At 35.7% G+C, this 21,875-nt stretch overlaps 1 protein-coding gene across 4 annotated transcripts in view; it reads left to right on the top strand.

The window, feature by feature from the left end:
* The first annotated feature begins 600 nt into the window (after positions 1-600).
* The window catches only part of SREK1 (splicing regulatory glutamine/lysine-rich protein 1), a 33,820-nt gene continuing 12,545 nt past the window's right edge, over positions 601-21,875 (top strand). Inside the window, exons 1-7 of one of the 4 annotated variants that reach the window (XM_012721879.1) lie at positions 649-904; positions 7,737-7,870; positions 13,247-13,362; positions 16,592-16,756; positions 16,880-17,058; positions 18,233-18,363; positions 19,171-19,285. In XM_012721879.1, coding sequence (XP_012577333.1) covers positions 744-904; positions 7,737-7,870; positions 13,247-13,362; positions 16,592-16,756; positions 16,880-17,058; positions 18,233-18,363; positions 19,171-19,285 — 1,001 coding nt within the window. In that variant the 5' untranslated portion in view covers positions 649-743. Of the gene's footprint in view, positions 905-7,736; positions 7,871-8,423; positions 8,458-13,246; positions 13,363-16,591; positions 16,757-16,879; positions 17,059-18,232; positions 18,364-19,170; positions 19,286-21,875 lie in introns of those variants that run through there. The other 3 variants (XM_004678245.2, XM_012721880.1, XM_012721881.1) reach the window with 3 other exon arrangements.

The following is a 21,875-nucleotide window of genomic DNA, read 5'->3' as shown; positions in this document are numbered from 1 at the left end:
AATCCTCAGGGTTCTGAGGGTGGCAGTTTGGGGACAGCTCCCCTAGTTCACCTGCTGTCTCTCCTAAGGCCTGAAATGTAACTGTTTCCTATGCGCCCTTGTCTAAAACAGTGTTTCGTATATTAACAACTACTAATGCCTGAGGAGAAAATAAACCACAAGTCCTAAACAATACAACCTAGCCTTCATCGTTCTGTCTCATTCTTTGACCCGATCTGAATTTAGACGCCTTGCAAAATTTCACAATTTTTTAAATAGTCGGGGCGGGTGCAGCTCGTCCATAAAGATGCGCTGAATGTTTGGCATCGCAGTCAGCCGTGAGACCAGACCTCCTCCACAGACTCGCTACAGGGGCTAGGAGGCCTCTTGGCACCCCGTCCTCCATACAGCAGAGACCGGAAAGAGCTGGGTTTTCCATGTTTAGTGGCCAACAAGATTTTGTGTTGCGGGGTAGCATAAAATTGAGAAAACGTTGGCGAGGATCAGACAAGCACGAGCAACAGTTCAGGGATCCCGGAGGCGGCAGTATCGCGAGACCCGCCGGGTTGCCCAGGCGACGCTTCCGACTGGCGCGCGCCGCCCTGGGAGCAGGGGAGTTGTAAAAAGGGCGGCTAGACCTGCCCGCCGCCGCGAATTCGCCAGCGGGAGCGCGCTCGCGGCCGCGCGTCCTCAGCTTTCCCGGCTCGGTCGCTGACGCGTCGTAGACGTTGGGGAGCGGGAAGGCGGCGGCCAGTGAGGTCGGGATGAACAGCGGCGGTGGCTTCGGTTTGGGTTTAGGCTTCGGCCTTACCCCTACGGCGGTTATTCAGGTGACGAACCTGTCGTCGGCGGTGACCAGCGAGCAGATGCGGACGCTTTTTTCTTTCCTAGGAGAAATTGAGGAGCTGCGGCTCTACCCCCCGGAGTAAGTGCTCGAGCTCGGCTGGGGGAGGGGTGCGGGCGCCATAGAGACTCGGGAGCCGTGGCGTGGGGGAGAGCGCGGACCGGGGCGCGCGGTGCCCATCACGTGACCACCGGACTTACCTGGGTAGTCATGTTTGATCAGGGCACCTGAGCCGGGGGCCCGTGGTTCTCCCCTACTTGCTAGTCGGACTTTGGGGGTTAACCTCTGCACCAAGCCCTTACAAAGGAATTAGAGAGGTTGCCTTTTGGTGCCTTCCGGATTTGTGCTGGCTGCCGGGTCCTCGATTTCCGTCCCCCCCGCCCCCGCCTTTTTCCCGAACTTAAGATGGCCGCAGGTGGGCCCGGAACAGCCCTCATGGCAAACGGCTGATAGCGTTTTCCCACTGAAAATCGCTGCTTAAGAAGCTGTCCGGTTCTTACGGGCTCCTTGTCAGGAATTATTGCTGAAGAGAAAGTCTGCAGCTAATGACAAAATGGAATTAGGGCTGTATTTGTCCCCCAGGGCGCTGTTCACAAACTTAGCATCTTGCTTAATCTGAACCCATCCATGTTTAAAGATAATGTCCATCCGTCTTTTTGGCTGTGGATGAAAATTTCCTCCTGGAAGGTTACACTGCCCGAAACCTTTCAAACTATTAGGAGTCACTGCAGGATTAGCCCTGCCGTATATTTAAAAGTCAAAGTCTGGGTCCGCATTCACAGGTCGCGGACTCGTCCCAATTCGTGTATTTGAAAGACAGGTTTCTCTTGTACCGTACCATACATACTGCCTTCTCAGGGCAATTGTAAGGGGGCTGCTGACAGTATTAACTAGCGAAAACAGTTTTCTTTTTTACGTTTTAAAAAATAATATATAGTTTATTTTTCCATCATTTTGTGCCTTTTCCCATCTCAGTGATAATCCCCATGGGCTTCCCATCACCAGATTACCCGTGTTTGGTTTTTTTTTTTAAAGATATAGAGTTTAGGTCTTAAAATCCGCAGTAATTTGTTCACTGTATCATAAAGTATGCCCAGGATACTTTACTAAACATTTGACTTGACCTTTTGATTTTTCCTCATTTTCTATCTATAAGCATATCGCATTACTATTGCACAGATACTGGGTTTTTAAAATTTTACTTTTTAATTTTTTCTCCTCTACTCATTCATTTGAAATACTTAATTCACTATTGCACTAAACATTCATGTGCGTTCTCTTTTGCCTTTTACCATACTTGATTTCGTTCTCACCGCCATCATTTTGAAATTTGCAGACTCTGTGATAGTCATCCCTTAGCATGTATCTCTTAAGAACAAATACATTTCTCCTGCCTTATCACAATAGTGTTAACTCCCAAGAAATTTTCTCATTGGTAAAAGAATAGTTAACAGGTTCATAGTTAAATTTGTCGAATTCTAGTGTTTTTTTCTCGATCTAGAGTAGAGCTAGTGACCATCCAGTGCATTTAGTTATTTCTTTTATAATCCAGAACAGTTATATCACATTTTAAAAAGTTTTCTTGGTATTTCTTGTGTTCGTTTTGTAGAATAACTCATAATCTGGATTTATATAGGTTGTTTCTATATGGTTAGTTTTAAATACATTGTCAGGAACATTTGTTTAGTTCATACCACTTAGTTGAAAACTGAGTTTGGTACTTAGTAATGGGCTGTCTTTTGAAATCAAGTGGAATTTCAATCAAAGATTTAAAAACTCCTTAAACGTGGTGCATTAATATGAAGTTAGTTTGTTGTCACTTTGCAAATTCTAACATACATAAACACATACAAGCAAAATTCTTAATTTTTCCTAAGAGCAGCCCCTCATTCCTGTTTTTCAAATATATATACATATGCTTGACTAATTGTATGTTTTCTGTTATGTAATGAAGTTGTTATAACCCTTACAGTGAAGACAATTTGCAGGCTTGACTGACTAGATTAAAAATGCAACAGTGTAGCTTATGTTGAAGACAGATAATTGTTTTGTAGTGGGAAATTATATGATTAATATTTTGGAAACTGAGCAGAAATCTCAGTTTGTTTTAAATTTAGGATATTTTCATTAATGGAATGTGAAAAATAGTTTAACATTTCAAGAATTCAGTTGCTAATATGTAATTCTTTCATTGTGGGGAAGTGATTCAAATTCTCTTCAGTTTTTTGTTTTAAAGATTTTTTATGTATACAAGAATTGGGGTGCAGACTAGAGGTGTGGAGGTGGGAGGAAGATAGGATTTACCAGAAATAGTAGGGAGCTGGACTGGCAGATATTTGGAAATACACTGCTGAGGAAGAAGTCTGTAATGCCTTGTGGGTTAGCTCCCTGGCTGGGGATTGAACTTGTGCTGCAATGGCTGTAGATTGCTTCATAGTGCTGAGAATTAACTCCTTATGCCACCAGGGAAACCCTTATTTAAAAGTCTTAATTAAAGAAGAATTATGCCATCCATATTACCACTGGAGCCCTGTTGAGAAACCTGGTAATAAATTATGCATCGATTAATATTGTCATTCACATGAGCGTACACTTTGTCCACTGCTTTAATTATATCCTTTTTGATAGTTATTCAAAGGATCTATATTAACATAATAAAATACTGGCCATACTATTAATCTTTTTAAAAAAAGATTGTAGCTACCATTACCAAGTTTAATTAAAAGAGAAATAGAAAAAAGCCAAAATAGCTAACTGTGGACCAGGAAATAATAAGTGATGATCAGGAAATAATAAGTGATGATTAAACTCTTAGTGAGAAATCAAGATTTATTGAAAGTATGCTCTATATATTTTTTAAATACACCAGTATTTGATTCAGCAAATGATGTCAAAATAGTAATCTATTTGGATACTGCAAGTTTCTTGAAAGGTATACATTGAGAATTGAATATATAACCCCATTAAAAAGTAAACTGTTTAATACCATAGATAAGCCACATTGGACTTATTGACAAATATGCATTTTCTTCCTGAGATATTTATCTGTATTTTGGCTTGACACTGTACCATATTTTAGCCTGTAATGTTCAGAATATTACATAGTGTTAGTACTTCTAATAGCCCAAATGTTTTCTTTTTTTTTTTTTTTTAGATTTATTTATTCATATAGAACTGGGGTACAGGCCAGAGATGCGGAGGGTGAGAGGATTCACCAGAGACAGAGTGGGGAGCAGAACAGGCAGATCAACGAAGTACATTGCTGAGGGGAGCAGAGATCCACGCAGGAGAGGTCCGCCATGCCATGTGGATCTCCTCTGGGCAGGCGGGAATTGAACTCATGGGGAGGTGGCTTAAGCTTCTTAGTGCTGTGCTTTAACCCGCTATGCCACCAGGGAGGGCCCCAAATGTTCACATTTTTATAAAGTAAATAGAAGTTGATATTCTTGTAAGGAAGGTGTTGGAGATGAAGATGAAAATTGGTGTCTAGTCATGTATAATATCCATATTCCTGTGGTAATGCTGTTTAGAACATTCCAGTGTTTAAAATTTTTAACCACTTCCTGGTCTAATCAAATCTTGATGGCATTTTCTAATGGTGTAGATGCATTATTAACCAGGTTCACAACATATTGTGTATGTTTTGCTTTTGAAATGGTGTGGTTACAAATGAACTGTTTGAAAATGTGTTCTTTGTTTTCAACTACACGTGATTATTTAGATCACCATTCTTTCACAGAAGAATCTGTCAATGTAGAAAATCTAGTTTCAGTTGTGGCTTTTATCCCTTTTGAAAATTTAGTGCTCAGAGAATATACTTGTTGACTTCCTAGGACATCAATAGTTTAATAGTTCTTAGTAATCACAGATTCTTTTGGTTATAAAGGAGGAAACAGTGTTACCCAGCCTAGCTTCAGGAGAGAAGTTAATAAAAAACTTGAGAGATTCCTTAAATTGAAGAATAGACATTCGAGCTTCATGGCAATTGGGACTGGGAACCAGAAAGGTGATCAGCAACCAAGGTGACTATTTCTCAAAGAGAACTTTGTTTCCATGCATTTACTCCATTTCTCTGCCCTCCTCTTTTGTACTCATTCATCTGGCCAAATCTTGACTAGTTGCTGACTTTCCTGCCTGAGAGAGTTTCACTGGTTCAAGTTTAGTTCTTTAATACATCCAAATTTTAGGTTGTAGGTGGATGTGGATAATCACTTGTGACTCAAACTTAGAAGATCTATTGAGTCTTTGCTGAAAGTATGTAGGATATTTTGATAACATATATAGGAAGGATAACCACTTACTTTGATTATCTTAAAATGACTTTCCAGAAGTCTTGGAAACTTAAGCATTAAAGAAAAGTGGAATGACATTCAAAAAGGGGTTACAGAGGACTTTATAGTCAAATGGAACAGTATGTACTAAGAGACAGTGTAGATGGGCAGGATGTTCTGGGAGCAAGTTTTTTTTTTTTTTTTTAAAGTTTATTTTTACATCATTTTTCCATTTCAGTTGTAATCCCCTGGGGCTTCCCATCACCAAATCCCCCATGTGCTATCACCAAAGTCCAGTGCATTCCCCTCCCCCCCCACTGTTTTTTAATCTCATTCCCCACTCCACCCCCATAAATTGTCTCTGGTATATAACTGTTCATTGTTACTATTTTCACTCCTGCTCCGGTATACTCCTACTATGAGTGAATCCATTCATATTTTTTCTTTTCTTTCTGGCTTATTTCACTAAGCATGATCTTTTCCAGCTCCATCCATGTTGCTGCAAAAGGCGTGTTTCTTTTTTTTTTGGTTGTTGAGTAATCCATTGTGTAGCAAGTTTTTTTTTTTTTTTTAAAGATTTTATTTATTTATGCATACAGAACTGGGGTACAGACCAGAGGTGCAGGGGCAGTGAGAGGATTCACCAGAGACAGAACGGGGAGCAGAACATGCAGATTGATGAAGTACACTGCTGAGGGGAGCAGTAGGTGAGACAGGAGAAGTCTACTGTGCTATGTGGGTCACTTCCCTGGTCCGGGTTCGAAGTCACATTGAAGCAGGTGCGGCTGGCTTCATAGCACTGCACTCTCAACCCATTGCACCACCAGGGAGGGCCCTGGGAACAAGTTTTTTTTTTTTTTTTTTTTTTTTAAGTGTATTTTGGGGAACATTTAGTTGAGGAATACACAAGGATTCCTTTAAAGATAAGTAGTGGAATGGATGTGATGAAACTTAGGGTTTAGAAAGATCACTCTGGCATCTTTGTGAAAAGCCACTACTGAGGAGTGGAGATTGGAGATAATGTGATTGGTTAAGAGCTGTTTTAAAAATCCATGTGAGAGAGGAGGGCTTAAATTAAGGCACTTGAGAGTAATGAAAAAGTAACAGACATATTTGAGAGTCAGTCTTAATAGAACTGACCAATTGACTAAAGAAGAGGGAGGGGTCAAGGATGGTTTATGAGGATGGGCAGGGCATTAATATTAAATCGATAGGATACAAACTTTACTCATTGGAGTTAACGTAGTAACATTGTACTAACTCATTGTTCTTCGAAATAAGGCTAATGTATTAGCCACCTAGCTCAAATGTTGCTTGTCACTGTGGCAAAGATAAAGAGTGAAAAGGCAATGCTTGAATCTAGTGAATATAGACACCATGTTTATCAGTGTGGACAAACATAATTTGTTCTACGCAAGATTTTATTTTTAAAGTGACAAATGTTTGTGATATTACTGAGTATTACCTCAGACTGGTTTTAAAGTTCTTGATGAAACACTGAGGTTGCATGAAATTTGGAATTAGATGATTAGACTTATGTCTCATCTTGGCCATTTACTAGGTCTAGAATTAGGTTCTTTGTCCTATTCTGTAAACAAAATTTTATTGTATATTACGGTTAGGATCTTTTTCATATACCTTCTTCAGTGTGAAAAGTCTTAATGTTTTAAAGAATTACACATATATGTTATGATTAAGTTATATGTAGGTTGTACTTTTTTTTTTAAAGGTAATTAGCTTTAATTGAACATAGTTATAAACAGATTGAGAATGATTATGAGGATAGTATGTATGTTTTGAAATCTAGGTGGATGGATTAATATTACTAAAAAATTGCTTTCTTCTGTGCTGTGTTTTTTTTTGAACAGGTCTTCCTAGATTGAATTCAATCTAACAGGAGTTGCCATAATCTATGTTCTTTTTGCATATAAAAGATAGTGATTTTAGAAAATCAGGATACTGTCTTAACCTGAAGCAGTCAGAATGTGCAAAAGATTTTAATTCCTTATCATCTGATTATTTCACAGACTATTGTGTAGTTTAAATGCTGGGAATAACAGTAGGAAGGTCTAAAAGTAGTTACAAATTTGAGTTAAAAAATCCCTTTATAAAATCAGTATTGAAAGAGTGGTTGTATACCTTGTGTTTAGTCAGTTGTTTTTACATTTCACTCAGATTAAGACTTCATTAATTTAAATTTCAAGTTTTTCCAATTAAGACTGTAAACTTGCCTAGATAACCATTAGGTCTTATAGATAAATCAGCTAAAAGACTGTTTTGATACTTTGTGTGTTAATTGATCATTAACAACTTTATTCCTTTATTTCCATTAAAATTGACTTATAGCATATGTTAATTTCAGATGTACAACATAATGTTAAGATATTTTGTATGTATTGCAAAGTGATGACAACAGTAAGTCTAGTGGTATGTCACTGTTCATAGTTACAGATTTTGTTATGAGAATATTTAAGATCTACTCTTAGTAGCTCAGATCTGAAAGAGAGTATTATTAGCTATAGTTTGTATCCTTTTATCCCCCTAACAAAATTTCTTGAGCTCTAATAAGCCAATTTTAAGTGAAAATAATAAACCCAATCAAATGTATATTAGTCTAATTGTTTTCTTTTTTTATCTTGCAGCAACGCACCTCTTGCTTTCTCTTCCAAAGTATGTTATGTTAAGTTTCGTGACCCATCAAGTGTTGGCGTGGCCCAGCATCTAACTAACACGGTTTTTATTGACAGAGCTCTGATAGTTGTTCCTTGTGCAGAAGGTTGGTACCTCACATTTTTTTCCTATTATTTTAATCTCTGTCCTGTCTGTTACTACTTTTCCAGAAATTGGCATTCTAAAGAGAGAGAGAATGAAAGAGAAGGAAAAATTTTTACCTAGAACAGAATATGTTAAAATGTTTAACTTAGCACTTATGTATGTTTGAGATTTTATAGCTAAACATTGAAAAAATTCTTAAATTACTTTGGTTTCTCTGACATATTTTGGCTTTCTATGGTTAATGTAAGTGATAAAGAAAACTTTTTGAAATTTAAGGAAAATCTTAATTGGTAGGGAAACTTACAGATGTGTAAATAAACATTTGTCCTTATGTGTACAGTATTAATGGTACTACATAAATAAAAAGTGTACACATGTAGTCAAATTGGGGTTAAGTGATATTTATAACAAAAGTATTCATATCTTCTTAATTAACTTACCTTAATTGTTAGTTACTGAGACTGTTATTTCATAATATAGTATAATTGTTTGCTGTGCAACTTGGAATTTACATTTTCTTTCACTTTTTTATTTTTGTTTTTCGGTAATTGAAGAAAAATCACGGAAAACAATTTTCTAAAGCCTCCATTAAAGAAATAGTTACTGAAGATGGGAGCAAGGCCAAAGGCCTTATAGTTATTCATTAAATTTTATGACTTAACCTGATTTATAAGCTAATTATTACTAATTATTTTTTAGTGACTTCTATTTTCAGAGCCACTCACATTTAGTAGACTGTGCTGAATTTGACAGTTCTGGTGTGTAACTTTTATTCAGAACATTGACTATGGCATGTATACATGGATTTTAAAATGTGGTATTATAATTCGCATAACTTTAAAATATATTTGACTGATGAATTGTGATAACTTGTTTTACAACATAAACATTTACCTGAAACAATTTAATGAGCTTTCATATGTAATGTTTTGAAACCTTTTTTAGAAACCAGGTTAACATTAAAATAATCTAATGTATAATAAACAGTTTGTTGCACTTTCAAGGTTTTGTGCTTGTTTCTGAACATCTATTTTGGGATATCAAAAACATTACAGTTAGATACAGAGAGTACCATTCTGTTCTTTTGACATCCCAGAATAGGACATTGGGAAATATTTCAGATAGATTTGAGAGTATTTTTCCCATGCTTAGGGGTTAGAGTTTTGGGGCAGGGAAATAAAGATGGATTGAAATTAATTATAACAAAGAGCCCAAAATTGGAGAATGTTGAAAAAGAACTGGTAATCATTTAGTTTGCATACCAGGTTCATACCAATTTCACATAAGTAAATTGCATGGGAAAAAAATTCATTAGAGGTTTATTAAATTGGGATATTAATATCAGGAAATTAGGCTACCAATAGCATAGGATCTTGTTAATAGCTTATTACTGAATTGAAAGTAAGAATTTTATTATTGTTGCTTTGTTGGAACCTTGCTGTATTCCAGTAGAATTTCTCCATACATCTGAAAAACCCTTACTGTGATTTGTCATATACAGTTAAGATTTTGAACATGTAAGGTTCCTTTTTTTTTATTTTATTTGAGAGAGATGAACACACATTTTATTTTAATAGCTATACTTCTTTTTAATATTGCCATTTAAGACAAAGTTTTATTGTTTTGGGAAGTGTGGATTCAAGCATATTTTTGCAATTTAGTTACAGTAAATATTTAAAAGTACCAATAAAACTTAGATAGAAAAAATTTCAGATACATGGTTTTCATTAGTTAAATACAACAGAGATGAATATGGACCCTGGAGTATGCCACAGTGAGTTGTTAGAGATCTGATTATGCACTGCAAGCAATGTAATAACATACTGTTGTCCTAAAAACAATAGCATTGTGAGTGTGAAATAAACCAAAACAAGAGTTCCAATGAAATAGTAAGGTCTATGAGGAGAGAAATACTGTGATACTGTAAGCAGTCATCTGTGTTCACTTCACTGACTGCATTCCTTCCTTGATGTTATAGAAACAGCATTATGAAAGAAATAAAACAACAGTAGAAAAAATTTTGAGAAAAGATTTTTCAGTTTCTTTCAATTTGCTGTTTGTTTTTTTTTTTTAAATGCAGGCAGTATTGTGAGAAGATCCTAAGCTGTTATAAGTAAGGTTTGATGTATAATAATTTGCTACATATTGAGCATTAGCAATTGTTATTAAACCATGCCATTTCAAAATAAAATATGCTTTCATTATATTCATGACCTTTTTTGTTTCATGCATCTCAGATTTCCTTTTATAAATGTTAACACTTAGAGAAAGATAAGGTCAAACATATCAGGGGTCATGTCAGCCTAATCATCAGTCTTAACTTTATGTCCACATTTTCTGGTAGATGGATTTTGACTATTAATTTGGTTTTGTATGTTTTCTCTATGTGATATTTGTGCATTATTAGATGACTAGACTGGCCAAGGCAGACCTGTTACACTTGCCTGAGTTAGGCATTGTTTGCCATGCCACTAAACCTGCCGTCAAGTGAAAACTTCATTGGGGAAATGAGATCGAAGTCTGAACCGCAGAAGATGGACGCCCTGTCTCTGTTTTTTATTGTTTTACTTTAATTTCATTTCTTTTTCTTTATTTTGTCCCTTTTTTGTTTTTGTTTTTGTTTTGTTAAATCTCTTTCACTTTAACTTGTGAGCTGGTTTTACAGTTCTTTGTAAATGGTATCCATTAAGGGTTCATAACGTGATACAAATTTTATTGGGACATAATTAGCACATCTCAAACCTTAAAAGAGAAACTAAAATTTCATTTAGTAAATTAGAAAACAGAGTTGTGGAACCCATACTGAGTTTATTTGGCCTTTATAGACTGATGCAGGTACATTCTGTTCTTGAAACATTAAAACACTTAAGATTCTTAGGAACACTTTTATCTCACTGCAACATATTTGCAGTTTTTTTTCCTCCCAAAGTCTACAACTCTTGTAAAAAAAGAACTGATGCTATCTAATTTTTTATCCTTTCCCCTTAGAATTTTAAGCCTGTGAAAATCAAGGAAAATATGTAAATTTCGTATAGCAATGTAGGGATAGAGATTAAAAAGACTTTCACTTTTATTATGGTTACTCATTAGAAAAGAACTTCCTTGATTTATAAACACTTTGTTACCTTTGTGGGGAATGGATATTTGAAATTTTTTACCAGTGTTTTTCTACTTGAATGTCTGAGATTAGGGCAGGCACTTTTAATACTGTGAGAGATGTTTTTCTTCTTAATTGTTTTTTGGGATTCTGCTAAAATTCTTGTTTTACATATTCTGATAGTATTTGCAAGGTAAATTTGATAAAATTCTAAATTGGAAATTAAGCAATGGACTTTTTTTTCCCTTAAGGTATTTTTACTAGTAGTTAGAATAAGAAAAAATGTGCTACAGTTAGATTTAGTATTTATAATAATTTATTGCTATTGGGAGAAGTATACAAATTGTACTTTTTAAAGCCAAAAGTGAAAAAGACTAATTTTAATTAATCAGCTTTTGGCTTGTGTTGAATAACTTTTTGTTGTGGAGTCTTTCTATACTGTCTTGTATGGATAGCTCTAATTTAATTGACAAGCAATGTTAAATTGGGGACATTACTGGATTGGAACTCAGTTTTTTTGTTTTTCTTTTTTTAGTTGCATAAATGAGGATTTCACCTCAGGACCGCAATTGATTTATCAAAATGTATTCAGGTTTTACGAACATTTAAAAAAAAAACACATAAATTGATAGCATTATAAATAGTATAGTATATATGTGGGTATACATATACATGTGTTAATATATTAACAGTAACTAATATAGATTGTTGTTTGATGTCTTTAGTAAGGCCTGCCTTTTATTTATCTTTATGCATGTTTAAAAATCTGTGATTGTGCAAAATTTACATTGAAATTATGACTTTGTTTTTGAAATTAGTAAAGTAAGATAGATGTAGGAAATTTGCAAAGCTTAGAAAAGAGTAGGCATTTGCTAGTTAATAAAATGTAATTTTCTGTTTCTGTAAGTTGAGGGAATTATTATTTAAAGCAAGTTTTAAAATTCATCTTGAATTCCAACCATGTTTAGATATTATTCAGATAATATTGTTGAGAAATTTATCCCTACAGATCTGTTTTAAATAGTTTTTACTGCTGAAAAACCAGCTTGGTGGTTTTGAAAATTTACTCCATATGCTATTTTTAGTCTAGCATGATTTTGTACACTGTGTTTTAAATTATTTTTGAAGAATTCATAGTGAAAATGCATAGCCAGCTGCCACATACTTATGAGTAGTCTCTTTAAAATAGCTTTGTGTAGTCAGCTTTTAAAGAAATATTTGGGGGTGCATGGGTAAGACACAACCAGGAAAATGAATAGATTAGAATTTAGTAATTAAGTATGGCAAGTTGATGTGCAGATTTTGAGAAATTTTTCATTTTTTAGTCATCAGGTTTTTCTCTTAGTGTCATTATTTAGTGTCATTATTACTGTTATTGGGCAATTAAAATGTTTATAAGCAAGACATTGAGGTATTAACCACCCTTCTTCAGATAATTATTGATTGTAAAAATCAGTAGTGAGCCCAGGGAACTTGTTTTTGATTAATCATTTTCAAAAATGTAGAAGTTTTCCAAGGCACTTTGTGAATTAGATTCACTAGGCATCTCTGATACTGGTGAAATGCCTTAATAGAGGAATGGGTATAAAGACTCCCGTTTAAATTGAAGTTGTTCACATGCAGTAGGCATTTTATCTTTTTCTGTCTACTTGAGAATGAATGGAATCTATTGGAAGATTATCAAAATTGTTTGCATCACAATAAGTAGTTTCAGTAATAGTCTAGGAGCACTCAATAAGGAGCAGATTTCAATTCGCACATATTTGTTTTTTCTTTTTTCTTTTTTTTGACTAATTTGGTTATTTGCCATTTCTGGGGATTAAACTTTAAAAAATGTTCTTCTTTTCTGTATCTGATGTTCTGTGTGCTATTAGTGATGCAGCCAACACGAACGGTTGTCATGTGTAACACAACTTTCGATCACCGCGAAAACACCGTCCTGGGAAAGCCTCCATGCTTGATATCGTTTGGTTCATGAACATTAAGTTTCCAGTACAGGTGACCCATAGCTCAAAGTGTTAAATAATTGTCTACATTATTCAATTTTTAAAATAATATTCCATTATTGAGATTGTTAGTCTTTGAAATTTTGCTCACTTTTATTTTTCCTAGTAGAGCAGGATAAAAGGAAAGACTTAAGTTCTTATTTATTTCTTTATACGGATCTGATAGATTCATTTATTATTATTATTTTTTAAGTGCGAGGGTAATTGTAAAATCATAGTGTAAAGTTTATGTGGTCTTTCTGCTTTTTGTAATGTTTGGAACTTGCCTCTGCAGGTAAAATCCCAGAGGAGTCCAAAGCCCTTTCTTTATTGGCTCCTGCTCCAACCATGACAAGTCTGATGCCTGGTGCAGGCTTGCTTCCCATACCAACCCCAAATCCCTTGACTACAGTAAGTAGTCTTACCCTAAAAGGGCTAAACATTGAAATGTGTATTCAGCGGAATAAATTGAAAACACTGTATTTTTTAAAAAGATTTATTTATTTATGCATACAGAACTGGGGTACAGGCCAGAGGAGTAGGGGTAGTGAGAGGATTCACCAGAGATAGATCGGGGAGCAGAACAGGCAGACTGATGAAATACACTGCTGAGGGGGGCAGCGGACAGGTCAGGAGAGGTCTGCTATGCCATGTGGGCCACCTCTGGGCAGGCGCGGATCTAATTCATGCTGAAGTGGCTTTAGCTTCTTAGTGCTGTGTTTTAACCTGCTGTGCCATCTGGGAGGGCCCAAAAATACTGTCTTATTTTAATCTTTTTTTTTAATCTCTGGAGAGGAGTAGAAAAGTCTCCCCCCCGCCCCCCCTGCTAGGTTATCACTTTGGTATCACTTTTTGGTTATCATACTTTAGATAACACAGGGAAACTGTTATTTCCCAGTTTGTAAGGACTGAATACATTTTAAAAATGGTCCACAACCTTAGTCATGGGAAAGGATATTTGAGAACCATTTGTCCATTATTGACAAAATGTAACAAGGTAAAACTGCCAACATATATTTTTATTAAGTGGGGTTATAGTAATGCATTGTTTCCTTGGTGATTTCCAGTGGGAATAAAAATTTTTCTGTTATAAGTCTCTTGGTTACTTTTTCCTTGACTTTTTAAATTGAGGTAACATTGGTTTACAATGCTGTGTATATGATTTTGCTGTTGGTTTTTTTATATAAAATTTCTGGTCATTTAAAAGAGGGTTCATTTTTCTTCAAAAAATAAACTTAAGGCAAAATATAAAACCTTAATTGAAAGTTTTGGCTAGCTTTGTGGTACAGGATTGAGAGAGTGAACTAATAAACTTTATGATTGTAGTTAGTTGAACTAAGTTACAGATTGTCTTTGAAGCTTTGAAATGCAAAATTTTTATATCTTTAATTGTTTGCATTACATTTTTCTGCTGGAAATGGACCTGCGTTGTGATCCATTGGGGAAATGTATTCTCATCATTTGAAATAGGCTTTCTGAATTTTTTGGGGGGGTATATTTTAATTTTAATTCCTGGGTCATTATCTTTTCTCCAGAAAATATTATCTTGGGCTCATATATCAATTGTATAAAATTTTCATTATATAATTTATTGCCTTGGGGAAATGATTTGCTCTTGATTCAACAGAACTTGGGTACAGGCAAGAGGTGCAGGGGCAGTGAGGATTCATCAGAGACAGAGTTGGGAGCAGAACAGGCAGATCCACTGAAGTACACTGTGGAGGGGAGTAGTGGGTGGGTCAGGAGAGGTCTGCCATGCCATGTTAATCACCTTTGGGGCTGGGGTTCAAACTCACACTGAGACATACAATGCCGCACTTTAACCCACTGAGCCACCAGGAGGGGCCACATCTGTTTCTATAAAACTTAATTACTGGGCCTCTCTGGTGGCATATTTGTTAAAGTCTTAGCTCTATCAAGCTATCTGCAGCCAATGCAGTATGAGTTCGATTCTTGGCCAGTGCGAGTTGGATCCCCACCTTTTAGGTGATCCACATGGTGTGCAGCAGACCTCTCCTATCTCATTCACTGCTCCCTTCAGCAGTGTATGTCAGTGGATCTGCCTGTTCTGCTCCCCACTCTGTCTCTGGTGAATCATTTCACCTCTCTCCCAAACCCCCCACCACACACACACCCCTCTGGTCTACATCCCAGCTTTTGTGTGCATAATTGAATAACTTTTTAAAAAAACTTAATTTGTGTGAGAATAATTTCAGTTAGAATACAGGGCAAAGTTGACTTATTTGTCTCCTGGCTACCTTTCTGACCTTTTCTTTACCAGTTTCCCTAGCTCACTGTACTTTAGCTCCATTAACTTTGCTGCTTTTTGGACTTGCCACACCTATTTCTGCCTTAGGGCTTTTAGATTTATTAATCTTCTGACTAGAACATTTATTTTCCAGATATTAAGATTTCCTCCTTTTCATTATAGTGAAGCTTTTCATGAAGTTTCCACTTAAAAGCCACACTTTTAGGGAGGCCAGGGTTTCTGTTTCAGAAGGCAGTAGTGTTAACATTTGACATCTAGATCATCATTGACCTATCAGACTTAATGGGACAGCTAAATGCTAAGGTCCTGTGGCTCAGGGCTAGAAAATAGACTTAACTAAAGAAGAGTAGTTGTATTATTACAGAACAGCCATATTCAATAAAAGCTTGCTATGATGAAAATGTCTGTATCTTTGCTATCAAGTAATTTGGCTGTTGAGCATCAGAAATGTGGCTGGTAGAACTCTGAGGCATTTCATTTTCATTAATTAGATTTTAACATGACAATCAAATAGCAGATGCGGAAGAATGGTATACTGGGAAACAGAAAGATTTCTAAAAATGATTTGAAAGGTCCTTAAATTTGAAAAACAAGGTATTTATTCAGTGGTTTGGAAAAGTGTACTTCAAAGCTCTAATTGTATATGTCCTGGTGGAAAATGTACAGGTCAGAGGCACCTTGAAAGGCCTGTTTAGTGCTTTTAAGTCCAAGTAAAACTAACAAGTATAGACTCATGTTTGTGACTTAGTTTAATATACAGTGATTCTCTTGTTTATGATTCAGCGTTTGCTACCTCAATGTTTGTGACAACTTCATAGGGCTTAGCTACTGTGAATAGTGAGAATCAACTGTGTTTTTTAGTGTCAAGTTTAAAAAAAAAAGCCCATGATCAAAATACCTAGTCAGGTAAGATACACATTTCTAATGAGATTGAAAACTACTGTGACTTCTCACTCTTCTTAATTTGAACACATAGACCTGACTTAAAGTTAGGAGGTCCTAGTTTATTACCATTCTAGTTGAGGTTATTATTTCTTTTCAAAATTGGAGAATGGTGGCGCATGAGTTAAAAGCCAGCATTATCAAGCTGTTGGCAGCCACTGCAGCATGAGTTCAATCCCCAGCTGCTAGCCTACATGGTGAAGCAGACCTCTCCTGCCTTGCCCGTTGCTCTCTTCAGCAGTGTATTTCAGTAAATCTGCCTATTCTGTTCCTACTCGCTCTGATGAGTCCTCTTTCCTCCTCTTCCCCCCCTCCCCTCTACACCTCTGGCCTATACCCTTGGTCTTGTATGCATTGATAAAAAAATGGTAACTTTTTAATGCTAATAGAAAATAATGTACTCTTTTTTACTTAATTTCTTTTTTATAGCTGGGTGTTTCCCTTAGCAGTTTGGGAGCTATACCAGCAGCAGCACTGGATCCCAATATTGCAACACTTGGAGAGATACCACAACCACCACTTATGGGAAATGTGGATCCTTCCAAAATTGATGAAATTAGGAGAACAGTTTATGTTGGCAACTTGAATTCCCAGGTAACCTAATTTTAGAAGAAATTCAATAGTAGTAACTAATTCATTTTCTCTTTAAAAAATCATAATGGTTGATAAATAGCTACCTGATTTTAAAAATGTGTATGTGTAACTTTGTTTCCTCAGACAACAACAGCTGATCAACTGCTTGAATTTTTTAAACAAGTTGGAGAAGTGAAGTTTGTACGAATGGCAGGTGATGAGACTCAGCCAACTCGGTTTGCTTTTGTGGAATTTGCAGACCAAAATTCAGTACCAAGGGCCCTTGCTTTTAATGGAGTTATGTTTGGAGACAGGCCACTGAAGTAAGAAATCCTAAGCAAAGAAATTTTAATGACTTTGAAAAAATTTAAAGTGTTTTGGTGTAATTAAGGCTTCTTTTTTTCTTTTTAATAGTAATTGGCAATTTGTGGAAGGAAGACTGTGTTAAGTATAAATAAAATACATGAGATACATATCAACTTCTAAACTAAATTTGTATTTGAAGGCATCTTATGTTCTATTTTGTAAGGCCTGATTTAATGTTAACATTATTCGTATGCCCTACATAATAATTGTAGTAATTTTTCTGTACACTTTTTAACAGGTCAGATTTGTTTTTGCATTTCAACTAGATTGATGAATAGTTTGACATATTTTGAACTTGTAGAAATGTAGCAATACGAGTAAGAATCTTAATAAGTATAAAAGCCAGGAAGGAAATGATATAAAATATCCAGAAATGGTTTAAGTTCACATTTTGTGTTTCATGGTTTGCTCATACTTTGTAAAATGAAAAATTGATACAGACTTTCAGATATCAAGATCAGAAATTATGTTTTATGAGGATTATGAAGGCAACAGTTTGATCTGAATAACCTTAGTAATTACCTTAGCTGTACAGTTTGATTAGGATTCTGCTTAGTGAGGAAGGGTTCTAAGAAGACAGCAGATTTATTTACCTTCATCAGAGAAACCACTCTTACCTAGTAGGTGAACAGTTTAATCAGATGCCTTCACATTTCAAGCTGTGTCTGATTCAGTCTTGGTCCAAGATAGTTTGCACAGCTTCCTCTTCATCCTACTGGGGTATAGTGGTTTTCAATAAAATCTTAAAAAGATTTTCATTTTAATGTTGTTGGCAACATTTTAGTGTATGTTAGTTATTTTTTCCTTTTTTAATTTTCAATCCTTCTAAGCTGCGTGAGAAAGGTCCTTTTTGAAGTATATTAGAAGCTAATATTGAAGTATATTAGACAGCTCAAGATTAGGGTTTTTTCTCCTTTTCTTTCTTTTAATTTGTTGTTAAGAGATAATGGCAGGTAGGAAATGAGATGAATCCTGATTTTTGAGGTGTTTTTTGGTTATTTAGCTACATTATTATTAATGTGCTTTCAAAATGTCCTCAGATATATTTTAAATACATGTGTTGTATAAACATTTACTTCATGTGTTGTAAAACATGTATGTATTTGTGATATGCTAATATTTTTAATTTAGAATAAATCACTCCAACAATGCAATAGTAAAACCCCCTGAGATGACACCTCAGGCTGCAGCTAAGGAATTAGAAGAAGTAATGAAACGAGTACGAGAGGCTCAGTCATTTATCTCAGCAGCTATTGAACCAGGTAAGGCCATAGCATTGTTACATAGGTCACAGTTAAAATTATAGCATTTTAGGAATGGAAAGAGTTTTAGAAATTATCTTGTGTAGTCCCTTCATTTTACAAATAAGAAGACTGAAACTCAAAGAGTAAGTGACTTACTAGTGTCAAAGTTTAAAGAACTGCTTAGTATAACTATTGTCTTTTCCCATGAAACCAGTTTGAGGCTTAAAGCTGATTGACTTAAAGTTTAAATGTAATTGTGAGACTAAAAACAAGAATAAATATATTTAAAATGTTAGATTAAGCAGATGTACTTTCCTTCAAAGTTTTAATTTAAAAAATAGAAGAGAGTTTATGATTTAGGAAAATCTGTTTTAGCAAGCTATAAAGAAAAACAATTTAAACTTTTATGTTGCTAACTAAAATAATTTAAAAATCCAACCTACAAATGTCTAGATGATTAACATTTAATAAGGAAATTTTCTAAATTAGCACTCAGAATTTAAGTTTCAATTCTAGCAAAATAAATGGAGAGATTCACTGTCATGAATTACAGACATGTTATAATCGTACATTATGGCAGCAACAAAATATAACGAACAGCTGTTTATAATCATCTGGTTTATATGTACTGCTGCAGGGTGGCTGCACTCAACGAGTTTATGCAATGACTTTCTTGGATGTTTCTGAAGGATAATTGCACAGGAGGAGGATGTACAGAGAGTAGGCCCCTTGCACTATATGTGGTATATTCCACTTGTGCCTGATTATTAACTGGGATCTTTAATTGTTCTGAGCTTACACTGCAAAGTGGTTTTTTCCTCCCAGAGTCTGGAAAGAGCAATGAAAGAAAAGGCGGTCGATCTCGTTCCCACACTCGTTCAAAATCCAGGTCTAGCTCAAAATCCCATTCTAGAAGGAAAAGATCGCAGTCAAAACACAGGTGAGAATATATCTGCTGTCATATAATTTTTTTGGGGGGGGGTTTGGTATTTAAATAGTTAAAGATTTTCTGATTTTTGTCAAACTTAGAAACTTCAGTGGAATTCACCAGGAAATATGATTACAATTAAATATTACTTTAGTAGCTTATGTTTAATTTTTCATATTTCAGCTTTCAGTTTTGGAAACTTGTTTTCTGTCTAAAGATGACCTATTTTTGATTTTTCTAAGAGTTAGACTAGTCTTTTTACAGAACTGGTAGAAAATTTTCATTCTTCTAATGAGAAAAGCAAATAACATTTATGGCAATGCTGAAAATATTGTGACATTGTGATTCTTTTTGTCCTGGTGTACTCAGAGCTGGGGAGCACTGTTCCAGGTCCTGGCTTCAAGTAGTTGCCTCTTTCTTCTGCTATGAATCATATTGGGGCACTGGTACATGCTGTCAATGGCCTTCAGCCATTTTGGGAACCAGGAGTAATTTGTAACTTTGGCTCCAACTATTGTATTGTAATTAAGTCCTTTTTCTGTTTTGTTTTCTTTTAGTTTCTATGTTTGGTGCAAATGGGAACTCAGAGTTAACTTGCAGCATCATTCTTTATGGTGTGGAAAGGGCTGTTCTTGAAATGTGAGGATGTATAGAGTGGGTCCTAATTACACATAATATGTATAGTCATGTTTATGTTTAAAGGAAGAGCTGGGGAAAACATGCATGTGTGTATGTGTCTGCATGGTGTTGGAGATACTAAAATGCAGAGTTTTAGGGGAGGGAAATAAGGAGCCTGTATGTATATATTGAATCTCATCGGTAAACTTAGGTCATTCTGTTTTTTTGTTTTTTGTTTTTTTTTTTAAGATTTATTTATTTATGCATACAAAACGGTTACAAGCCAGAGGTGCGGGAGTGGTGAGAGGATTCACCAGAGACAGAGTGGGGAGCAGAACAGGCACATCGATGAAGTACATGGCTGAGGGGAGCAGCGGGCTGGTCAGGAGAGGTCTGCCACACCATGTGGTCACCTCCAGGGCGGGGGATCAAACTACATTGAAGCTGCTGTGGCTCATTTGCATCCTAACCCTTTGCACCACCAGGGAGGGCCCCATTCTGTTTTTCTATGGTGATCAGGTGAACTGAAGCAATGAGATAGGAGAATACAGTATTTTTTTGGAGTCTGGTGGATTATACTAGGCAAATTGAAAGCCAAGTGATGGAAGTGGCAGTGCTATAGAATCCAAAATTGGACAAGGGAATTGATTCAGCAGCAGTAGTACTAGATTATGTAAAGATTGACAGAATGTGGTAAATTGTAAAGGAGATCAAAGAAGTTAAAAATTCAGTTGAAGATAATTTTTTTCTCTGGGGGGGAAAAAAATCAATGATCCGAATCTTACATTATGTTGATTATAGGAGCCATGCTCCAAGTCTAATACCTTCACAAAAAGCGAAACTTAACAATTAACATTATTTTCATATCTCTCTGAAGTCGTATCTGTTTTTTTTGTTTATTTTTTGGAAATTGGAACAATTTGTTATTTTTGTACTTATTCTAAATGTATAGGTTATTTTAAGTTTCTCAGGGCTTAGTGGGGGAATGTTCTGCAATCTGAAATGAAATATGTTAATTTTTGTTCTTCATGGGAGTATTTTCATGTAGATCTGTGTAGTATTAGAAATTTACTTGTTTTGGCATTCTCTGTTCTTTTACATATATTTATCTTTTGTCACCATACACTATTTTTATACATAGAATATAGAAACGCAGTTAACCTTGACTAAAAAGAAATACAAAAGGGAGAGAATGATATCTAGAAACATTTGACTCAAGGATCTTACATGAAAGGACTGACTCCCAGGGAGGATTATGACAGGATTTTCTTGCCTTTTACTCCCCTGCTATTGAGGTTTGATAACCTTCAGCTGGCTCTGAGCCTTTAGACTAAACCAAGCAAAAATGTGGATTGCAAGATCTCTTTCTTTTGAAGCTAGCCCAGCCTCCTTTCTCATCTTCCTCAGATGCTTCTAGAACCTCCGTCACACACTTCCCCTCTTCCTTTCCTCCTTAAATTTCAGAGGGAGGAAAGGGTTTTTTGTCTCTGAGACCTTGGGCTAAAACTGGTGAGATGTTTTCATTTTGTCCAAATATTCTATGTTTTTTTCATAGGGACAGTGTTAGAAAAAGTGGTTAGAACTATAATTACAAAGTTAAATAACCTTTACAGACCAGCATAGGAGTAAGACATTTTATAATGCTTTAATGGGAATCAGCTGACTTAAAAATGAACTTTGATGCAACATAATGGTAAGTCATTCTTTTTTTACAGTTAATTTATAAATAAAATTTTCCTTATTATGCAAAAATGAGAACTGCTAACAGTAACTCAGATCTTGATCTTTGCTTGGATTAAATTTGCACGAAGCTTTTAGCGTTTTTTTTTTTTAAAGATTTATTTTATTTGTACATACAGAACTGGGGTACAGGCCAGAGGCTCAGGGGCCGTGAGAGCCTTCACCAGAGACAGAGTGGGAGCAGAACGGCAGATCGACGAAGTACACTGCTGAGGGGAGCAGCGGGTGGGTCAGGAGAGGTCTG

Source organism: Condylura cristata, unplaced genomic scaffold (assembly GCF_000260355.1).
Source record: "Condylura cristata isolate star-nosed mole 26May11 unplaced genomic scaffold, ConCri1.0 scaffold00007, whole genome shotgun sequence".
In the NCBI taxonomy this organism is placed as follows: domain Eukaryota; kingdom Metazoa; phylum Chordata; class Mammalia; order Eulipotyphla; family Talpidae; genus Condylura; species Condylura cristata.
The sequence above is the reverse complement of the archived record's forward strand: the minus strand, read 5'-3'. Positions and strand labels throughout refer to the sequence as shown.